Below are 21,840 nucleotides of genomic sequence, written 5' to 3'. Positions count from 1 at the left end.
TGTAATTGACCTTAGAGGCGTGCATTCATTTCTGGATTCTCTGTTCTGTTCCATGGATCCATGAGTCTGTCTACATGCCAGTACCATGCTGCCTCAACCACCATAGCCCTGTAGTATATAGTTTGACACCTCCAACTCTGTTCTTCCCTCCCAAGGTGGTTGTAGCCATTCTGTGTCTTTTGTGGCTCCATATAAACCTAGGGTTATTTGTTCTAGTTCCATGAAAAATGTTATGAGTACCCTGATAGGGATTGCCCTGAACCTGTAGGTTGCCCTGGGCAGCATGGATTCTTCAACAATTATTCCCACCTAGGAGCACAGTGCCTCCCTCCACTTACCTGTATCTTCTTCATTTTCTGTCCTCAGTATACTAATGTTTTTCAAGCTATAGGCTTTTTACCTCTGTGGTTAAATTTATTTCTAAGTATTTTATGTTTTTTTTTTTAATGCAATTGATATAGTATAATTATTATATATATAATCTCTATATATAATTCCTTAATTTCTCTCTCTGATAGTTCTCTATTCATGTATAAAAATGCAACTAATTTCTGAATATTAATTTTTGTATCTTGCTACTTTATTGAGTTAATTTTTCAGATCTAATAGTTTTTGGTGGAATCTTTAGGATTCTCTCTCTATAGTTTTGTCATCTGCAAACAATGTCAGTTCTACTTTTTTTTCATTCCAATTTGGATGCCTTTTATTTTGTTTTCTTGACTAATTGGTATGGCTAGGACTTCCAAAACTACGTTGAATAATGTGGTGAAAGCAGATATCCCTGTCTTGTTCCTAATACTCAATGGGAAAAGCTGAAAGTATTGAGTATGATCTTAGCTGTGAGCTTATCATATATGGCCTTTATTATGTTGAGGTATATTCCCTCTATACCTATATTGCTGAGAGTTTTAAAAAATATATATTTTTATTGATTTCAGAGAGAGGAAGAGAGAGGGAGAGAGAGAGAGACAGAAACATCAGTGATGAGAGAAAATCATTGGTTGACTGCCTCCTGCACACCCCGTACTGGGGACTGAGCCTGAAACCCAGGCATGTGCCCTGACCAGGAATCAAACAGTGACTTCTTGGTTCATGGTTCAACACTCAATCCCTGCGACACAAACGCTGGGCTGTTGAGAGTTTTTAAAAAAAAATCATAAATGGAAGTTGAATTTTGTCAACTGCTTTCTTTTTGTATCTATCAAGATGATCATATATTTATCATTTTGTTATGTGGTGTATCACATTGACTTATTTGTGAATGTTGAGCCATCCTGTATCCCTAGAATAAAATCCATTTGATCATGGTGTGTGATCCTTTTAACATGTTGAATTTGGTTTCCTGATATTTTGTTGAGGGCTTTTGCATCTGTGTTCATCAGTGATTGGCCTGTAATTGATTGTGTGTGTGTGTGTGTGTGTGTGTGTGTGTGTAACATCCTTATCTGGTTCGGGTATCAGGGTAATGCTGACCTCATAAAATGTGTTTAGAAGAGTTTGGAAGGATTGGTATCAATTCTCCTTTGGATGTTTGGTAGAATTTATCAGTGAAGCTGTTTTGTCCTGGACTTTTTGGGGGAGGTTTTTGATTACTGATCCAGTTTCTTTGTTAGTAATCAATCTGTTCAGATTTTCTCTTTCATCATGATTCAGTCTTGGTAGGGTATATGTTTCTAGAAATTGATCTATTTCTTTGTTTTTCTCTTAACTAATAATTTAATTTCAGCCAAAGTGATGCTTTACTGGTATGTAATTGTCCATAGTGGTCTCTTATGATCCTTTGGAACAGAGATGTTATAACCGATATAGAAATATTTTTTTGTCTTTCTTAACAAAGTGTTATAAATTGTGCTTTCTTGCCTCTTGCCTGATTCTTATTATAACTTCATGGCTTGATCAAAGTTCCTGCATTAGTTTTCCTATTAAGAAGATTCTGTAACTTCAAAAGGTTAGAAAACCCCTGTGCATTTTGGAGAGCTGCCTGCCAATTCACCAGGCTGTGTGGTGTGTGTTGTGGTACATGTGGCTTGCCCAGACTCTTGGGACAGTATCTAAAACTTGTGATCTGTGACATTATTGCTTCAGAACTTTTGAGTCATAATGTTTGCTTGGAGATTTTGGGTGGTGTTTGGCCAATACAGGAAGTACTAAAAAAGTGTTAAATAATTCAAAGTTATTTTTATTGGTACAAAAAAAAAATGTCCAAGACAAGAAAGAAAACTTAATAAGCAGGGCCAGAATTACAGTGTAACATATCCTACTGGTGCCTTTTTAATTACAGTTCTTTCCCCCAGAACTTTTTAATCCCATTACTTTTATGCTTAATGAGGAGACTAGTTAAAACATAAGCCAAACACAACTATTACAAATAATGGGGATAAATGGTGGGTATAACCAGATGTTTTGCCTAAAGTTAAAAGAATTAAGAAATCTGAACTCTGTCAGACTTGCCCTGCAGGCCCTCCCCACATCTCCTTCCCCAATAAGCAAGAGATTTTGAAAGGAAAGAAGAAAATATGGTGAGGGGGTGGACTGGAGATAAAAAACAAACAAACAAAAAAGAAGCAAGATGTTTAAAGGAGGCTTCTCCAGTCCGTTGGCCATCCTGACAACCCCAGGCTTAATGGCAGATGCCGTTTGAATGACAGCTGGTGGACAAGGCTGAGTACAAAATGTTTTGGTTTTAAGAGCCTTTATGTATGTGTCACTCTGAGGTTTGATGTAAGGCTGGGCTCGTTTGCCACCCATTACGCAGTGGATTTTCAGAATCAGTGCCAGGACCAAGGCTTTGCTTTTCTCTTGACTAATAATTTAATTTCAGCCAAAGTGATGCTGTTCTGAATAAGTAGAGCAAGTAATGAATATTTGTACTTCCTCTTTACTCATCTAACTGCAGTCTTAACAAAACTCTCCTTGTCCGCCATCCACTTATTCAGCAATTGTTGTTGAGGGCTTGCCATAGACTTCATGCTAAGAAGACATCTCCTGCCCTCACCCTGAGTTTTCAGGCAGCGGCGTTCTTTGTGCTTTATGTATCCGATAGATGGGGTGGGATGCGTGTGTGGTTAAACAGCACTTAAAGGACAGCACAAGAAAAAGATGATCAGAGGATGGGAACGAGCAGTTTCAAAAAAAAAATGCTTCTAGATAAGTGTGATTCTCAATTTCTATAATGGTCTGGGAAATGCAAATGAAAAAACATAGAGATACTACTTTTCTGGATCTACATTGATCTACTTTTTAAAGGTTGGTAGCATTCTCTGTTGGATGAGGGGGAAAAGGGGGCAACTCTCTGACTCTTGGTGGGCGTATGAATTGTTGCAGACTTTAGGAAAATAGACAGTTTCTGTGAAAGTTTGGAACAGGCATGCCACGTTTGGAGTCCTGTCTTGCAGAACACAAAAAACAAAAATTCAGCACATAAGGATCTGTGTGTGAGGATGCTTATTGCAGGATTACTCAGGTAAACAAACCAGAAGCAACATGAATATCAATCAGTAGAATGAATACAATAGGGTATACCTTTACATCCATACTATGGATTGCTTTGTGAAGGGTGTTCACAATATACTAAATGTAAATAAAATCGAGTTGCAGAGAATCATAGATAGTAGTTCCTATTTCTGATTTAAAAAGAAGCAGCCCCGCTGGGACCGGTTTAGCTCAATGGATAGAGTGTCGGCTTGGGGACTGAAGGGACCCGGGTTCGATTCCGGTCAAGGGCATGTACCTTGGTTGCGGGCATATCCCCGGTGGGGGGTGTGCAGGAGGCAACTGATCGATGACTCTCTCTCATCGATGACTCTCTCTCATCGATGTTTCTAACTCTCTATCTCTATCCCTTTCTCTCTGTACAAAATCAATAAAATATATTTAAATAAAAAAAATAAAAATAAAAATAAAAAGAAGCAGCCCTATTTGTATGACCTTGGAGAAAGATGTGGAAGGACATGCAAAACAGTATTGTTTAAAATGAGCAGTGGAGAGTGGGGGTGATTAATTTGCTCCATCTACACCATGAATGATTTATGTGTTCAAATATACAGGCTTTTCTACATGAAAACACTTTAAGATATTATTTGGGTAATGAATAGGTAACTCATAGAACCATTTTGGAAACAAAAACTGGTCAGTATCACACTTGCTTTCTCTGATGCGCGCAAAAAATAAAAAAACAATCTCTTTGGAAACTTTCAGTTAATTATATTCTAAAATCCTGAGTTTCCCAACTTTTAGTGAATTTTTTCAGAATGGTTGCAGGAAAAGCTGTTGACCTCAAGCCCCCCAGGAGAGTAGTGAGCGCAAGAGATCACAAAAGCTCTAGCCGGCCTCTCCTCACCCTCCTCTGAGGGAAGACCAATGGTGGTCCCTGGAGCAGAGGTCTGACCAGTAGCAGCATCTCACGTTCCCATCTGAGCCCTGGAGAAGTCCATTTCACCATTTAATGGCACTGGGGGCATTTGAACCCAGGTCTCTTTTCACACTGTCCCAAGCTTAGCTGATGGCTCCACCTGGACCATTCTCAATCCTGCCTCCTAAGGTGATTTTTGGAACTTGGTAAAATGTATGAGTCTTGGCAGTCACTACTAAAACCAAACTTTCAAAAGCAGGGGATCCTCCCTCTGTATTTTAAAAAGTACATACCACGTGATCATGGCTGAGATTCACAAGCTAGATGGCATCAGAGCCCCCTTTGAGGGCTTGGTCAAAGCTCAGATCCTCTAGCCAGAGTTTCAGAGCCTCTGGGTAGGGTCTGATAATTTGCATTTTTAGTAAGTTTTCAGGTCATGCTGATCTTGCTGGTCTGGGACCACACTTTGAGAACCACTGGTTTAGAGAAACTGCTTCCTCTGTTTTGCAGAATCTGTGTTCTAGTCCAGTGCTCTTCCCTATCACGGCTGAAAGTCAGAATGCCAATCACAGCAAGATTGCTCAATTTTATCAATTTCACCAAGCTGAGGAAAAATAAATGTTTATGTTATAATATATAACTGTTGTCTGTATCTGTTGTAGGTGTTTGTGGACTTACTGGTATTTTATTATTATTATTTTTTAATATATTTTTATTGGTGTCAGAGAGGAAGGGAGAGGGAAAGAGAGGCAGAAACAGCAATAACGAGAGAGAATCATTGATGGGCTGCTTCCTGCACGCCCATCACTGGGGACTGAGCCCACAACCCGGACATGTGCCCCTGATTGCAATCAAACTGGGGACTCTTCAGTCTGCAGGCCAACGCTCTATCCATTGAGCCAAACCAGCCAGGGCTTACTGGGATTTTATAGATAGACATATGTGTTTGATCAACAGTGAAATTCAAAATTCATGGATATTGTTTAAGTATTCTGTAATGGATTTCCATGGGAAAGTGGAGAGGACTGTTAGAGATTCTCTGATTTCTGTTTGTTTGCTTTTCATCATACATTTAAGACTTGATGTCACTGATTTTTTAAAAATAAAAAATTAGCTACTTTTGAAAAATATTGTGAAGAAAATGGTGAGCATATGATAAACGTTGTTTAAATTGCATTGTAATCTGATCATTGGCACATTTTTTTTTTTTTTTGGTTTGTTTTTGGAGGAGATAAGTGAATAGCCATTAATTTCAACAAGTTTTTATTACAGTGTCTCCAGAGGGAACACATTTCTAATAATGCTTATCAGTGACTCGTGAGCACTTGGTTCCCTCGGGCCCCTCACTTGTATGGACGTCCTTGAGAAGCTTGGATGACACAAAGCTCATGAACACAATATTCCCTAAAAGGCTCCCCTCCGTAGTACAAGTGGACCCCCTAACTCCAAAATTCTCTAGTAAAGAAGTACTTGTTCTTCTTTAGCTACTTAGCTTTAGTGCGTCTTATTCTTTTCTAATGATTACCCATGTAAGTTATAAACAAAGCAGAACTGGTCCTGTAGTGGAGTGCATGGAAAGTGCAATGGAGGGAAAGTTTCCTGAAGGAGGTCACACTTAAGCTGGGCCTCGTGGGATAGGCCTCTTCTGGAAGGCTGTGCATCCTGGCTGCACAGTGTGATCGATCACCTGGGGATTCTGATTTAGTTGGTTTGGGTGGGCCCGGGGCCTCGATGGGTAAGTTTTCCAGGTATAATTCTGATGTGTAGCCAGGGTAGAGAAGAGTCATATACGGTCATCTGGGTCACTTTGCTTCATTCCTTGAAGATTTTACTCATCTGGCCCACAGTTCCTCCTCCCATCAACATCTTTGGTGACTTGAATATCGATGTAGCTTGTCCACCCAGCTCAGTCCCTTGACCAACTCTCTTTCAGTTATCTTTTCCTCTCCCCTATTTCAACTGTTCCTCTCATCATTCTCTGTAGACACCTGGTTCTCAGCATTTTTGCCACCCGGAGTGTATTTGGCAATGTCTAGGAATATTTCTGTCTGTTACAACTTGAGGAGAGGAAGGGGTGCTGCTGGCATTGGGTGAGCGGAGGCCAGGGATTCTGGTACACACCCGGCCACGCACAGGTCAGCACCCACAATTGTGTGGCCTAAAACACTGGCAATGCCAAGTTGAGAAACTTTGCCTCAGTGTCCTTGACTTTTTAGGTAACCCCAACTTACAGGAGAAATACATCTTATGTGATGACCTAATACAAACACACATATACAACTAAAGTAGGTTTCCCAAAACAATATTTACCCTTAGTAGGTATGATGTACTTATACTTTTCATTCTGATTCATAAATCTATCTATCTATCTATCTATCTATCATGACCCACAAAATTGATTTTACCACCCACTAATCTTGCAGCTCATTTGAAAAACATGCTGGTTGTAAACCAATAACTGTACCTCCACCAATATTTGACAAGCATTCCACGCTGACCCTCACCCTTTCTCTTTCACTGAATTCCCTTCAGCACCCAGTTCCACCTGGTCTTCACCCGACCAGGGAAGGCCTTGACCTGGTTACCCTTCCACTTTCGTTGTGCATCATCCTTCTCCTGTCCTCACCACCACCACCACCACCACCACCCCGCCATCCCCTGCCCCAGCTGAGGGACTCACATACACTGTCAACTCCCTCGACCCTTTCTGCCTTCATCTTCCTTGAGAAAACCTCACCCTCTGCCCACCTTGTTCCTGCCCCAGGCTGAGCACATTGGCTGGAGAAAACATGTGGCTGTCTGTATCGTCTTGCACTTGATTCATGACCACACCTCCAGGGAACTCTTGGCACAGCTGGGTCCACTATGATTCTGTCCCCACCCACGCTGATGACCTGGTTTCTTTCACTGAGAAAAGGAAGCAATTAGAAACTAGTTTCATCACCTGCCCACGTGGAATCTGGAAGCCTACCTGTACCATCCGCACGCGTGCATGGTAACCATATGTACGGTGGGCCCTGTTCTCCGTTGGCAGGCAGGCCTCTCACTCATGCATGTATCCGCAGTTTCCCCCTCTGCTGTACAATCCCTGTGAGGAACATGCCTGTGGTTGCTCATCAAGGAAAAAGCAGCAACACCACCACCTCTTGACCCGATGTCCCCATTGGCTACCCTCCCATTCTTGGACTCTCCCTTCTGGCACCTACTTCTGGAAGGATTATCCTGCTCTCTGTTCTGTTGACTCCCCTCTCATTCTGGCTGGAACCCACCCCAGCTCAGTTTTTGCTCCATCCCTTCATCAGGCGGCCCATTTAGCTGCCATCTTCTGCAGCCTCTCAGCCCCAGTTAGCCAGCTGATCGCTCTCTCTGGGGGACACTTTCTTCACCTGGGTCCCACGCCACTGTCCTTAGTGGGCTCTCGTCCTGTGTCCTGGCCGCTCCAGCTCCCCCGCTGAGCGTGTGAAGGCTGGAGGCGCTCTCTCACACGTCACTTTGTTCAGGTGTCAGCCTCCATGCCACCGCCTCAGAGGTCTCCCTGGCATCCCCCAGCCCCCGCTCTCAGCCTCTTCCTGTTTTGTTTTCATATCATTTATCATTCCCTGATATTACATCCATGACTCATTCATTGTGTGTCTCATGCACTAGCCATAAGCTCCATGAGAGAAACCATCTCTGGCACCGTGTCCCCGGTGTCTAGAACAAGCCCGGCACAGAGCAGGTGCGCAACAAAAAAATAAATAAATGAGTAATTGATGAAGAAAACTTGCTGGTGACAGAGGTTAGCATTGGATGAGGAAAAGTAAACCCCAGATTCAAGCAAAGGAAGAGAGAATTACGTTGAGGTGGAAATGCAGTGTCTCAAGGTCACAGGTCAGGAGTTAGGGGTTTAAGTGTTGAATGCATGAAGCACATCCTTGCTAAATACTTGTTGAGTGATGGGAGGCACCTGCAGAGGACAGCTGGATGGAGACAAATGGTTGCCTCTCTGTTTTTATCTCTGAAGAGGGCACTTAAGCAGTCAGCATGGTGACTTTTGTCACTGGGTTGAAGATGGTACATTAGCTTGTCTGAAGGGTTTAGCACTGACCTTGATGTTCTGGTGCAGTGGTCGGCAAACTCGTTAGTCAGCAGAGCCAAATATCGACAGTACAACGATTGAAATTTCTTTTGAGAGCCAGATTTTTTCAACTTAAATTATACAGGTAGGTCCATTGTTATTGACTTCATTAGGGTTCTCCTAAGCTGGCCTTGGCTAAAAACTCAAGGGGCCAAAGAGCCGCATGTGGCTCGTGAGCCGCAGTTTGCCGACCTCTGTTCTGGTGAATTGTTTTGGCGCATCACTTGTCCCCAGAATCCACTGGACGGCACAGAGCGCTGCCTCCTTCCCCCCACACAGCAGCGTGCGTGCCTGCCCGTCCGCGGGGCTGACCCAGGGCTCCCTCGGCATTGCTCTCAAGCAGCCAGGCTAGACAGCTCCAAAGCTTTCGTGTGCTCACATTAAAACTCCTCTCTTCTTCGTTTATATTGTTTCAAGACAGCCCACTTAATTACATCATGCTAGGACCCAGTCTGATGCATATGAAGGTATTTCCTGAGTGTGGCCCCAGGTCACGCTTGGTAAATCTTCAAGGGGAGTGTGGATTATTCCTGGGTTTGAGAGTTTGCATCAAGGGTGCTGTAAGAGGCTTGATTTTCTCCTTGAAGAGCTCTTTATTGGGCTTAGCGCCTGTCGTTCCTGGGCCCTCCCCCACGGGGTTCACGGAGGGCCCCCCCCCACCCCCTGTGGGGAAGATGTCAGTGAGGTCAGCAGGAGGTGCAGCCTCAGAGCCGCTGGGTTCAGCAAGGCCAAGAAGAAGAAAGGGTGGATGTCTTTGTGGGGCATTTTAGAATGGTTTGAGGAAATTTATTTTTAAAAATGGGATGCCTGAATTGTTCTAGGTCAGCCTTTCCCTTTGACAGGGAAAGAGCTGTGGCCCAGAGGATGAGACTTACTGGGGCTACTTGGCAAACCTGGCACTGGAATCTCACATTCCTGACCCCTCACTGGGCACTCTCTCCTTTTCTTGGGATGTCCAGTTGGGCCCTGACTTTAATTTCTGGCCAGAGCTGCATGGTACTTGGACTTGGATGTGCATCAGAATTACCAGGGAAGCTCCTTAAAAAATGCTGCTTCCTAGCCCTGGCCTGTTTGGCTCAGTGGATAGAGCATCGGCTCATAGACTGAAGAGTCCTGGGTTCAATTCTGGTCAAGGGTACATACCTCGATTGCAGGCTAGATCCCAAGCTCTGGTTGTGGTGGGAGCAGGAGGCAACCATTTGATATGTTTTTCTCACATCGATGTTTCTCTGTCTCTCCCTCTCCACTCTCTCTAAAAATCCATTAGAAAATACCCTGAAGTGAGGATTAAGAACAATAAACAATTTAAAAACAAAGTGCTGTAACCTAAACCCCTCCCTTCTAACTTGCTGAATTGGAATCTCTGGATGTGGGAGCTGGACTCCTGATTTTTTTTAAGCTCCCTAGGGGGTCTCCTGGGACAGGTTGCCCAGGAAGAGTCTTAGTGGGTAAAGGTAGCCAGGACACGGAAGATGGTCACCCTGCAGGGGACATGCCTGCTGGCTTTGCACAGTGCACAGACATGGCTCCTTTCTGATGCAAGACAGCCATCTCAACAGGGTCAGCCTGCCCCTCCCTCACACCCCCTCTGGTTCCTGAATGAGACCAGGTAGAGGTCTGGCTTTAATGCATATTAAAGGGCTTCCTCCCCCACCCCCCTTTCTGTTATTTTCCTTGCATGTTTTGTCCCACCTCAGCGAGAATGAAAGCTGCGCTGCATTCCATTTAAGAAAACTATCTCCTCGAGGTTTAATATATATATATATATATATATATATATATATATATATATATATAAATATAAATATATATATAATTGTTTTTTTTACAGAGAGGAAGGGAGAAGGATAGAGAGAAACATTGATGAGAGAGAAACATCATTCAGGTGCCTCCTGCACACTCCCTACTGGGGATGTGCCTGCAACCAAGGTATATGCCCTTGACTGGAATCGAACCTGGGACCTTTCAGTCTGCAGGCCGACGCTTCAGCCACCAAACCAAACCAGTTAGGGCTCCTTGGGGGTTTTGATAGGTCTGCTGGCTGAGGCTCCCCAGTTGTCTGAGTGCTGATAGTGGCTCCCCAGCTCTCAGGCCGGCTGGAAGCCAGGAGGGAACTGTGAGTGCTGTTCTGACAGAAGGAAGAGGGAGAGCTGGCTGTTCAGGGGTCGCTCGGACAGTTTAATAGGGATGGCAAATCAGTCACTGGTGAACTGCAGAAGTTTTGGATCTCTGATTTTGCAACAGTTTGATCCAGTCTCAAGACTGCACAGCCTACCCTGTCTCTCTGATGGGCCCGACAGTAGTTTACCTGGAGCCTGTGGACGTGCCTGGCGAAGATATTAGAAGAAGCCCCGTGGAATCCGAGAAGCATCAGGTGGCCCAGCCTCCCTCACAAAAGAAACAAGAGAAGAACGCTTTGCTCTTTAGCTGGAAACGGACAGATTGCTTGAGTTTGCTAGGACTGTTGTCACACAGTTTCACAGAGGGATGGCCTACACAACAGGAATGTGTTGTCTCAGTTCTGGAGGCTGGAAGCCTGAGATCAAGGTTTCAGCAGAGCTGGTTCCTTCGGAGGCAGCAAGGGAAGCGTCTGAGTCGGGCCTCTCTGCTTGGTGTGTCGCTGGCTGTCTCCTCCCTGTGCCTGTCTGTTCCTGTGTCCACATTTCCCCTTTTGTAAGGACAGCAGCCGTAATGAATTAGGGCCCACCTTAACATTCTCATTTGAACTTGATTACCTCTGTAAGGACCCTGTTTTCGAATATGGTCACATTCTGGGGTTCTGGGGAGATGGGACTCCAGCAGCGTATCATTTCTGAGGGGACACAATTCAACGAATAACACAGATTGTTGAACTGGTTTGTGTCTCAGAATCTGAATCTGATATGGAATGCTTGTTAGTGAAGTTACCTTTAAAAATATATTTTTATTGATTTCAGAGAGGAAAGGAAAGGGAGAGAGAAATATCAATGATGAGAGAGAATCATCGATTGGTTACCTCCTGCATGACCCCCACTTGGGATTGAACCCAAAACCCAGGCCTGTGCCCTGACTAGGAATTGGACTGTGACTGCCTGATTCATAGGTTGATGCTCTACTGAGCCATGCTGGCCGGGTGTGAAGTTACCTTTTTAGGCTAAGAGGAGCATAGTTAGCAATGGTTGAGGAATTCCACACCTGACAGTGTTATTGAGTGATACTTGGCATTTTGCATTTTACTAAGGCATTGCATATATATTGCTATTATAATAATCCTGTGAGGCGGTTATTATTATTTCTACTTTGAGGAAGTTGATACATACCAAGGTTTACACACTAAATACTGGGTATGTTTGGCTCAAGCTCAGATTTTCTGTTCCATGTCATAGGTTTCTCCCTAAACACCAGTGATCCTCAAACCTTGATATGCATAAGAATCCCCTGGGAAACTTATACATGCAAATTTGGGAGGCTCTCCGGAGTCCTACTGAATCAGAAGATGAGGTTGTAACCAAGGAATTTGTGTTTTTGTTTCCCCTGGGGATTTTTATGTTCTCCCAAATGTGAGAACTAATGCACTCTAGCATGGACCCATAGTTAGGGAGTTGGAGGGGTCAAAGAAACCCATCACCACCACCAAGTTCCCATTTGATTTTTTTGTCTGCTGGCTTTCATGCGAGGTCCCTGGAGGCATCATGGGAAGGTGCTAGCTGGAATCCATCAGGGGGCCCTTCTGATGCTGTATCCTTGCTGCTGTACTGATGGGCAGGGTCTGAGCCCTTTGGCTGCCCTGGCTGTGCTATCTGTCCCTTGACTAATGGAAAATAAATCTGGCTTGAACTTTCTGTGCCACTTGCACCACAGTGGGAAGGTGGTGGGAGGTGAGTTGAGGTGGCGTGGTAATAAACACTGCATGCTTTATCAATGCAAAAATAAAAGCAGCAAGAAGACAAGAAAAAATGGTGATAAATAAAAGCAGCAAGAAGACAAGAAAAAATGGTGATAATTAAGTATTTGTCAGTTTAGAATGTACTCACATTAAAACACGCTGGCGCATGCACAGTGCAGAAGAATTATCTGGAGAAATGTTTAAAACGGGGATTCCAGGCCCCATTCTCAGAGATTTTCTTTCTAAGATGGGACTCAAAAATCCTGAGCTGCTGGTCTGGTGACCACACTCGAGAGCAGGCAATCGAACATTAAGGAAAGATTATCGCTGTGTAGTTCATTTGTTGATATTGCAATGGCAAACTCTCTGAATAATGAAAACATTTTAAGCCTGGGCCGTTAGCCTGTAGATTGTAGCCCACACTCAGGATCAGTGACCACATTACCACCATGTCAACTTTGTTTTCATGATTATAAAACAAAGCACACGATCTCTTAGCGAAGGCTGCCTTTCTTAGGTCACCACATCGGAATTACCTGGGATTAAGGTTAAACCCTGTAGCTGCCTAATTCCCAGAGATTCTAATTTGGCAGGTCTGTGTGGGGCCCAAGAGTGTGTAGTTTTTATAATCAGAAGATTCTTACACATATACTGAAGTTTGAGTGACACTGAGCTAGGGCTTGGAAATCAGTTCTGCATTTTATCAGTCATATAGTCAAGGTTAAAAACACTGTTAGATTGTTTACAGCTGCATTCGTTCCCTTTGGTTTGTAACGCGGCTTTCTAGTCTGAAGTTACCAGGACCCCACTCAGCAGTGGAGAGGTAATTGTAATGGATTGGGAGAGTTCTATTGGAATAATTACCGCCTCCCTTTTTTACATAAGCTCATGCAGCTCATTTAAAGATACATCTTAAAACAAGCCAAAATGAAAGTTATGTTCCTTGTCCAGGTAAATCCCGTTGGTATGTGACATTTATTAGAGATTTTTGGAATTCATTCAAGGAGGCTTTGAGGTTTTAAACTGCACCAGTGGTTAAGGATGGCTTTTGGTAGAAATGTGTTTGTTTTTGGGCTCTGTGTGCATATTTTAAAAAATTGGTAAATGCTTTCACATGAGAGGGGGTAGTCTGGGCTGAAAGACTCATCCTATTAGTAAAGGAGAGTTAATTGCACTGGCCAACAAGTAGATTGTACCAGTATACTCTGTGCTCCATGCCTTGTAGATGTTTCTGCAAATTGATTTTTTGTTTTCTTCCCGAAGACAACATTTTCAGTTCTGTGTTCTTCCTTCTGGCAGAATGGGATCTTCACTTATAGAGAGAGGAGCTAAAATTAATTTTGCGTCATTGGACCGTCCATGCCCACATCACTTTATAGAACATACTAGGGGCTGGTGCATGGATTCATGCACATTGGAAGAAAATGAATTAGAAGGTGGCCACCGGGTGGGACGGGGGTGAGAGGGGTCAACATGCCCTGGAGCCAACCTCCCACGGTCCCTCCCCAGACAGCTGCACCTGGGGTGGCGCTGGGGCTTGAAGCGTGTCTGTGGAGTGAGTGGGGTCCCTTGGCCTGGCCTGCGGGGATCTGGCTAAAACCAGCAGTCCAACATCCCCTGAGGGGTCCTGGAGTGCGAGAGGGCACTCTGCAAAGTTGCTGTTGCTCAGCAGCTCCTGCCTTGAGGGTCTGTCCCCTGGTGGTCAGTGCACATCCTGGTCGGCTGGTCAGCTGGTCGCTTAGCCTTTTATATACATAGATTCTTGAAAAGTTAGAAATAAATAAATAATGTTTAACACTGTAGCAGGAACTGCATGTGTTTGTCTAAATTGGTAGAACTATACACTTAACAGAATGAAATTTACTGTACATAATACTTCAATAACTGACAGAAAATATCAGGGGAATATGTCACTTTATCCATTCTTTTTGTGAATTCATTTGCTAAGTGAAGATTGCTTTTGTGATGCAAATTATCTCTCGAGGATCATTTGTTCCAGACTTGTTTGAACACTGTTCTTTGTGCTTTATTTCTGTTTTTGCTTAGTGGGCTGGGAGGAGTGGAATTGGCACAGGGCTGCTGAGGGCTGGAATTGGCCTCTCATTCATTCCTCTGGCTCACTTACTTTTTAGCACCACATCTGGTGGATGGTGGGAGTCCACAAAGGTTTGGGGATGAATTAAACCATCATGTTGTGGAGAAACTGAGATGCAGTGAGATCAAGTGGCATGTCCAGATGTGAGGGCAGCATGGCCACAAGTGGGAGAAGAATCCTCAGGCCTCTGGCTCCCAGGCCAGCGCCCTTTCACCTTCTCCAACTTATGCCTTGTAAATTCATACTTTATCAGCTGGGGGTCATACACCAGGGTTCATCTGTATGCTTGTGGTTTTGGAGGCAGCCTGTTAATCATGGAAGAGACCTCACTTTGAAGGCACGCATTAGCGTGGCAAATCGTTTTCTGAGTGTCTGGAGGTGCATGGTGGATGCAGCCTGGAACAAAGCAGACCCGAGCCCTGCCCTTATGGAAGGCACAGTCTGGGAGGACACCCATGGGCAGGAGGCAGTAAAGCAAACCAGAAGAGGGATGAGTGTTGCCAAGGATCATATACGGGGGACTGTCCCACAGCTGCCACCATTTACAGTGACTTTGGGTGAGTTACCTAACCTCTATAAGCCTCAGTGTCCTCATCAGTAAAATGTCACATAGTCTTTACATCGTGAAGTTGTTTCAAGGGCTCAGTGAAGTGACACCTACTAGTACAAAGAAGATAGCGTGTACTTCTGGGCACTTGGCAGTTACTTAGCTGTAACGGCATGGAGGGTGAGTGTATGGATATGTATGTTCCTCATTTTGTGCTGCTTTGGCTCTTGTCGACAACCTCAGGATAGGAGTTTGATATGTTTATTTTTTCTTCTATGTTTTGGATCATCTTCAGAACAGTGGGGAGCTGCATGGAAGGGCTGTGCTGGTTGGTTTTACTCACTGACTAGTGAGGTTGAAGCCAGGGAGCTGGGTTATGGTTGCAGGTGTGCGGAGACAGCAATGCCTCCAGCCCAGCACAGTCCTCAGAGCTGCCAGAGCTTAAGCCCTACAGAGATGATCATTTTCCAGGCATGCCAGGACTTGGGAAAGTCTTGGTGAAACTTCAGCTCTCTAAATGTGCTCTACAGGCCATCCAGAAGCAGGCGTTAGGTTACTGGATTTTAAGTTCACTGAACAGAACAATGGAAAGGAAGCAAGGGCACCCACAGGCTATGTGGGAGTTTTAAATGAGAGAGGCAGATGAACAAGACCAGGGCTCCCCAAATCCTCTGATAATCATACCTACCCGAGTACTTGTTCAGTCACCAGCTCACCAGGCCTGCCCTGGCCTGGATTGGGGCCTCGGAGTCAGTTGCCATTTATAGTTGGATTCATGGATCAACAGCAACAGCAGCATCAGCACCCCCTGGGGAGCTTGTTGGAAATCTCTGGCTCCACCCAGGACGACTGACTCAGAATCAGCATGTTTAATAGGATCCTGAGGTGAATGTGTGTGCAGGGACACCTGGCAATGCTTTAACCAGTTAGCTGCCATGCGTCCAAAATGGAAACCCTCCCCTCACGCAACAATATTTTGAATTTAATTAAGAAAAAAAAAAATCCTCCGCTTGCATCTATAGACGCTTATGGCGTACAAAGGGTTAAACCCGGGAGGTGGTGGTGACAGGTCTGGTGACCTCTTTGGAGGGACAGGAAGAGATGGGTAGGCCAGGGATTTGACCTCAGGTTCCTGACTTTCTGACTCCAGATTGAGTGCTTGTCCCACATCCTCTTGACTGTGGTTCTTACTGATTTGGGATCTGTCTCCCACCTGACGTCAGAGTTGTCACCATTCTGCACCTGGGAAGAATGATGCCTGGGGACAGGAGGGCCCTGCTGGGGTCACCCAAGCGGTGGTCCATAAATCTTGTTCTCTCTTAACCTTGTTACAAGACCTTCTCACTGTCCCTGGGAGAAGACTTAGGTCCAAATGTCAGCGTCAGCCATGTTGAGTTCTTGGAGACTGTGGCAGTTTGTGTCTGCCAGTGATGGGTCCCTGGAAAGGTTGTTTTGTTTCCATCCAAGGACAGGATCCCACGGAGTGCAATTTTTCTGATGCTCCTCCAGACTTCTAAATCCTCCTCCTCCAACCACAATGTCAGAGAAAGTACCCTGCGAGGCACTTGCCAAATGGCTTGAAATAAGTGCCCTGTGCACATTTCTGAAAAGACAATTAGAAGCTTATTTGAGGAACTGAAGGCCTGCTGTGCTAGACATCAGTCGGGGAGAATTCAGTGCCAATTTGTGAAACTCCCGGGGGCATTTTTCATCCCAGCCCCTGCTCAGAGGAGCTATACTGGGGAAATGGAGAGACAGCCAGGCTTGGGAGAGTGGAGGAGGGGAGGAGGAAAAGGGAGCAGTGTGCCCCAGAGAAAAAGCAACAATGGCCATGTCTCCTCCCAGGAGACCTGGAATCGTGGCAGATAAAATCAGGTGGAAAAGCAAAGGTCATTATAAATTCATCGACACTTGAATCATATTACTACATAGTTAGCTCTGGTGTTGTGGCTGGGAAGACACTTTAGGAAACGGAGCTCTAGAGAGTTCAAGGACTCTCTGCCCAAGGTCACACACTGGGCTAGTGGCAAAACCTGGGTCAGGGTCCAGGGATCTTGGCTCACCCAGGGCTCTGTCCCTGTGCTCTGCTGCCTTCCCTCTGGGGAGGAAGATGCTGAGAATAAGAAACTTTACAATGATTGGATCCAGATGTGCTGGCTTTAAATCTAACACAGTGGGGTGGTTCTCCCCCCCTCCCCCATTCTTTATGAAATTGAATATTTTAATGTGTTAGTTGCATTTGCTAGTCTTTCTATCCCTTGCATACAGGGGATAAAGGTCGGGAAAGAAAAACCACAAGCCAGTAACTATCTCTGTTGAAGGGGATGCTACTCTAGGCTGTTTCTCTCTGCTGGGAGCACCAGCAAGCACACAGGACAGGGGAGAGCTCTGCACTGCAGGTGGGCAGAGCATTTGTCCTCAGAGTCAGGGTGTGGGTTCATATGCTCTTGCCAAGGTCTGCAGGGAAATGCATATTCAATTTTTAAAATTAAATTGTGGGAAGGCCAAAACTTTGCAACGATTCTTTTAGCCTAAGTAGGGGATCCTCAAGGGCTCCAGTGCAGAGATGTGGAGGATGTTAGCCATTTCTGTGATGCCAAATTGCTTGTGTGGAAAATCTGAAGCCTGTAATGTTGATGCCACAGAGTTTAGCCATAGAGCATGCATTGCTTTGGTTAAAAATGGTTGCATGTGTGTGCCCATTTTATGTTGTCCACTAGATTGAGTTTGTCCAAGGGTCGAGGGGTATGTGGTTAAGTGATTAGCACATCCGGCTGGCTGCAGGGGGTCACAGGAGATGCCCTAGGGAAGTCGGGCTTGAGCTGGAGGTCAAGTGCACTGAATGTTGGTGCCCTTCCATCTGGTGTTGGCTGCATCAGCCAGGGCCATTACAGTGTCTCAATCAGATGTCATATTTTGTGTGAACTCAGTGAAGCCTTAACCAAACAAATAATTTGTTGTGAAATTAGATCCTTTTAAGATTATAATAGCAGCAAGTCGTCAGTGGTGCCAGAGATTTAATTTGCCTTTGACAGCTGGAGGGAGGTTCCATGCTTTGAGTCCTGTGGTAGAAAACTAGCATTGTAGGAGAAATGGGTTTGAGAACCACAGGCTTTCGCCTTATTACTAGGTCAGTCGATAGGAAGCCAGGATCTGGCTCTGTTGTTCAACTGGTGGCTGAGATGCTGTGTTAAGCAGGTCTATTCCCAGTGTGGTCCTGGGACCAGCAACCTCAGCGCCACCTGGGAACTTCTAAGAAAGGCAGAGTACCGAGCCCACCCCCCACCTACTGAATCATAACTCTGGGGTGGGGCTTAGGAACCTGAGTTTGAACAAGTTCTCCAGGGTATTCGGATGCACACCAAGGCCTGAGAACCACTGCCGTGTGGCTCTTAAGCAGCATAAGCTGTTTGGATGTGCTGTTGTCTAGGGGGGTCCTTTTCTAGAGCATTTCATGTTCAGCTGGCGTCTTGTTCTGGCAACCCAGGCCAAGTCCCTGGGATACATCAAGTTAGATTTCCATTAGTGCTCAGTGCTATTCAATAACAGCCCACAGTCTGGATGGGTAGGTCAATCCAGCTCGCCCCTGACTGGGGCTCTGCAAAAAGCAGGCCCTGGTTTATGACTCGAGAAGGCGTCAGTTCAAGAACCTTTCCTCTCAAGGATCCCTTTGAAAGTCACGTTCCAGTCAGGGCGAGACACAGATGGACAGATCCGAGGCAGGAAAGGGTGAGAGCGGCATCTGAACCAGCGGAGGGTCTTGCAAAGAGACAGGCTTCCGCTGAGGAAGTATCGCAGGGAGCTGAGACATGGGTGTTTTCCACCTGTGTTTCTGCAGTCATGTTTGAGGAGCATTCTTCTCTTGAAAGGCCTTTGTCATGTTAACGGTTGAAATAGAGCTCTCTGTTTGAGAAACATTTCCTTGTGGAACAAATGTTTCCAATGGAAATAAACTTGAGTGTTGAGATAGTATTGATTTTGATTTTGAGGGAAGAGAGTTAAAGGTTTCCATTCATCCAGGCCTTGCCCTGAGCTGGGGAACATACTGAACAGAGTGAGACTGGATCCCGGCACTGATAGGGGTTACCCCGAGAAAGGCTTTCCTGGCAGAGGGCACGGCATGTCCTAAGGGCTGGAGCTGGTGAGCGTTGACCCGCCAGGAGTGATTTCCTTGCTGGAATCTGTGGTCCTTGGTGTGTGTGTGTTGGGGTGGGGGGGTGGGGTGGGGGCTGATCGAAGAGACTGTCCCTAAGTGGTGTTCAGAGGACCAAGTTCCACTATTTTTTTAGGACCTCTGAGCTAGCCATGGAGTGCCTCTCTCACTCCATAGAGTAAATTACACAATAAAACCATAGTTGTACCCCGTTTTAGTTGAAGATGGCTTAAAAATAACTTCAAGGAGGTCACGGCTAGGTGGAGATGGAGGTGATTCTGTGAGGAGTGTTGGGGAAATAATATTAAAAGCAGAATCTCCTCGTAAGTCAGAACATCTCTCCACAAAGGTAGAAGAGAAAGAAAAACAATTTTATTTTGAATAAGCATTAAAGCAGAATGGGATGCGTAGCACAGCCGCTGCAAGGCTCGCCATGCTGGAGATTGTAAAGGCTCTTAAAATGGGTACAATGTGTCATATTCATGGCTTCAAGATAAAAACTGTTAACTTGATCATGCCTTATAATTTGGAGTCCAATGGAAGACTGCAGTTAGGCTCACATCTTGCCAGGAAATGGGGAGATAGAGTGTTATCTTCCTTGATGATTACATTTCAAAGAGGCGGCTCCTTTAGCATTTGACCTTATAGGAGCAGCCCTGCCCTGGTGAGGGTGGCTTAAGTGTCCTGGCATCAGGGCTTGCTCTTAGCTTGTAGGGGCTCCTAGGAAAAAGGGCTCTGTGTCCCTGCCCATGTAGACAGGACAAATATCTCTATGGCTGCAAGATCCCCATCGGAAAAAAGGTGTTGGACTAGAGTATTCTACCTTGTAGGTCTGCTCCCATATCCCTTTCCCCAAGCTGCCATTTCTTTCCTTTTCACACCCAGAGCACCCTGGTCAGCCACTGATTGCAGCCTGGCTTAGCAATCTAACCAATCCTACATGTGCCGAGCATCAAATTACAACCCAGCGTTTGGATTCAAGCTGGGAAGTGCCTTGGAGATGGCATCAGCTCTAGGAGCACCCTGGGGCAGGGCCACCACCTTCTCCGCCAAGCCAGGAAGATCTCAGGGAACAAGTCTGCATCTGATGAAGTATGGTAGCAACCATACTTGGATAAAAATTGCTGTTTAGTATTTTAACCTTGCTGTTTTGGGTTCTGTAGTCATTTAAAAATTATTTTGATTTTCTGAACTTATGTATGCTATCCCAGTACTCCATTGATGATGGTTTGAATATCCCATTGATTGTGATCTCACTGGTCATTGAAGCACATTCCTGGGACCCAAGACAGTTCAATTGTCCTAAATTGCCTTAGTAGCTACAGATAGTGCATTCATGTTGACTCAGTGATCCCAGAATCTGGACAGCACAATTATTCTAAATTGTCCAGGTGGTCCGTTCCAGATAATGTGTTTCTTTTGACTTAGTGATTCGTAGATACTTTAGATAACTAACTTGCTCAGTTTCACTTCTGTAAAATCAAGAAACAGGTTCCTCATTTCAGACCCAAAGATGTAATCGATACTTTGGTGATATTCTGCCAATAAAAGCCAGAAGTGGCAAGCTGTTCGGGGCTGTGAGGTCTGGAGTGCTTTTGCTCCCTCGTGTGCCACCGGCCTTTAATAAATGACTTCATGATTTGACTTTTTTGAGGCGTCCTTTGTAAGATGAGGGTTATACCACAACCCTGACAGTTACTATCTGATCTTGCTCTTTGTATCTGGCTTGTCCTACTTAAGATCACCTAATTTATCTCTTTTTCCTCCCAGCTTACCACCTTCAGCCCCTTTGTCTCTTCTTTCTCGTCCAGTCAGAATCAGGAAAAATCTTTATGTTTCTAGTGCCTGCAGCTCAGAACATGACTTCCCTGTGGCCTTGTGAAGGACTCTTCAAAGAACCCGTGAGCTGAATGACAGTGTTCGTCTGCAGAAATTCCCTCAGATGTTGCTTCAGTTAATTGGTCTCCCTTCAATCACTGGGTCTGAAAAGTGTCTTTTTCTGCCTGATTCTACCCTACAGTGGCTGTTCTACACTTGGAGCGGTGCTTGCCCATAGGAGGTGCTCTGGGAATCTGCTCCCAATCCCTCTCCTGGTTGTCCCTGTAGACTCCCACTCATCCTATGGAGAGACATTACAGGGGTACACTGTCCTATTACCAAAGGCCCTTCAGCTGTTCACAGCAAAGATCCTCATGCTGTTGTCATTCAGGGGCCCTCAAAGCTCCTGATGGCTAAGAGAAGAAGGTGGGTGATTTGGAAAGAAAACACCTTGTACCTGCCCAGTATGATCACAGCAACCACTGGTCACCAATGGCTATTGAACACTTCAATGTGGCTAGTGGGACTGAAAGATGGAATTTCTAATTTTATTTAATTTATTTAAATTTTAATTTAAAACCCGATTCTCAGTTTGGTTATTGGAAAGCTCTTAAGTGCATTTGGAATAATTTGGATACATGAATCAGCTTTTTCAGCTGTAAATATTATGAAATTGAAATGTAGATGAAGAATTAGCATCCAAATTGAGATTTGGGTTGTAAATGTAAAATGCACACCCGATTTCAAAAAGACTTGGCATGAAAAAGAATGTAAAATACCTCATTAATGATTTTTATATTGATTAGATGTTGAAATGATAATATTTTGGATACATTGGATTAAATAAAAATTTAGTATAAGCAAGTTCACCTTTTTCTTTTTACTTTTTAAAAT

The 21,840-nt window shown here is 44.7% G+C and overlaps 2 protein-coding genes across 5 annotated transcripts in view; one reads left to right on the top strand and one right to left on the bottom strand.

Annotated features, from left to right (window-relative positions):
- Positions 1-21,840, top strand: part of TLN2 (talin 2) — a 401,618-nt gene that overhangs the window by 6,225 nt on the left and 373,553 nt on the right. The window lies entirely within an intron of this gene.
- Positions 1-21,840, bottom strand: part of LOC123652495 — a 36,298-nt gene that overhangs the window by 7,978 nt on the left and 6,480 nt on the right. The window contains exon 3 of the mRNA XM_045582818.1: positions 11,204-11,280. Within this exon, the coding sequence (XP_045438774.1) occupies positions 11,204-11,280 (77 nt within the window). The remainder of the gene's footprint in view (positions 1-11,203; positions 11,281-21,840) is intronic.

The sequence above is a fragment of the Pipistrellus kuhlii genome, unplaced genomic scaffold (genome assembly GCF_014108245.1).
Source record: "Pipistrellus kuhlii isolate mPipKuh1 unplaced genomic scaffold, mPipKuh1.p scaffold_m20_p_1, whole genome shotgun sequence".
NCBI lineage: Eukaryota > Metazoa > Chordata > Mammalia > Chiroptera > Vespertilionidae > Pipistrellus > Pipistrellus kuhlii.
This window is presented reverse-complemented; position numbering and strand designations above follow the sequence as displayed.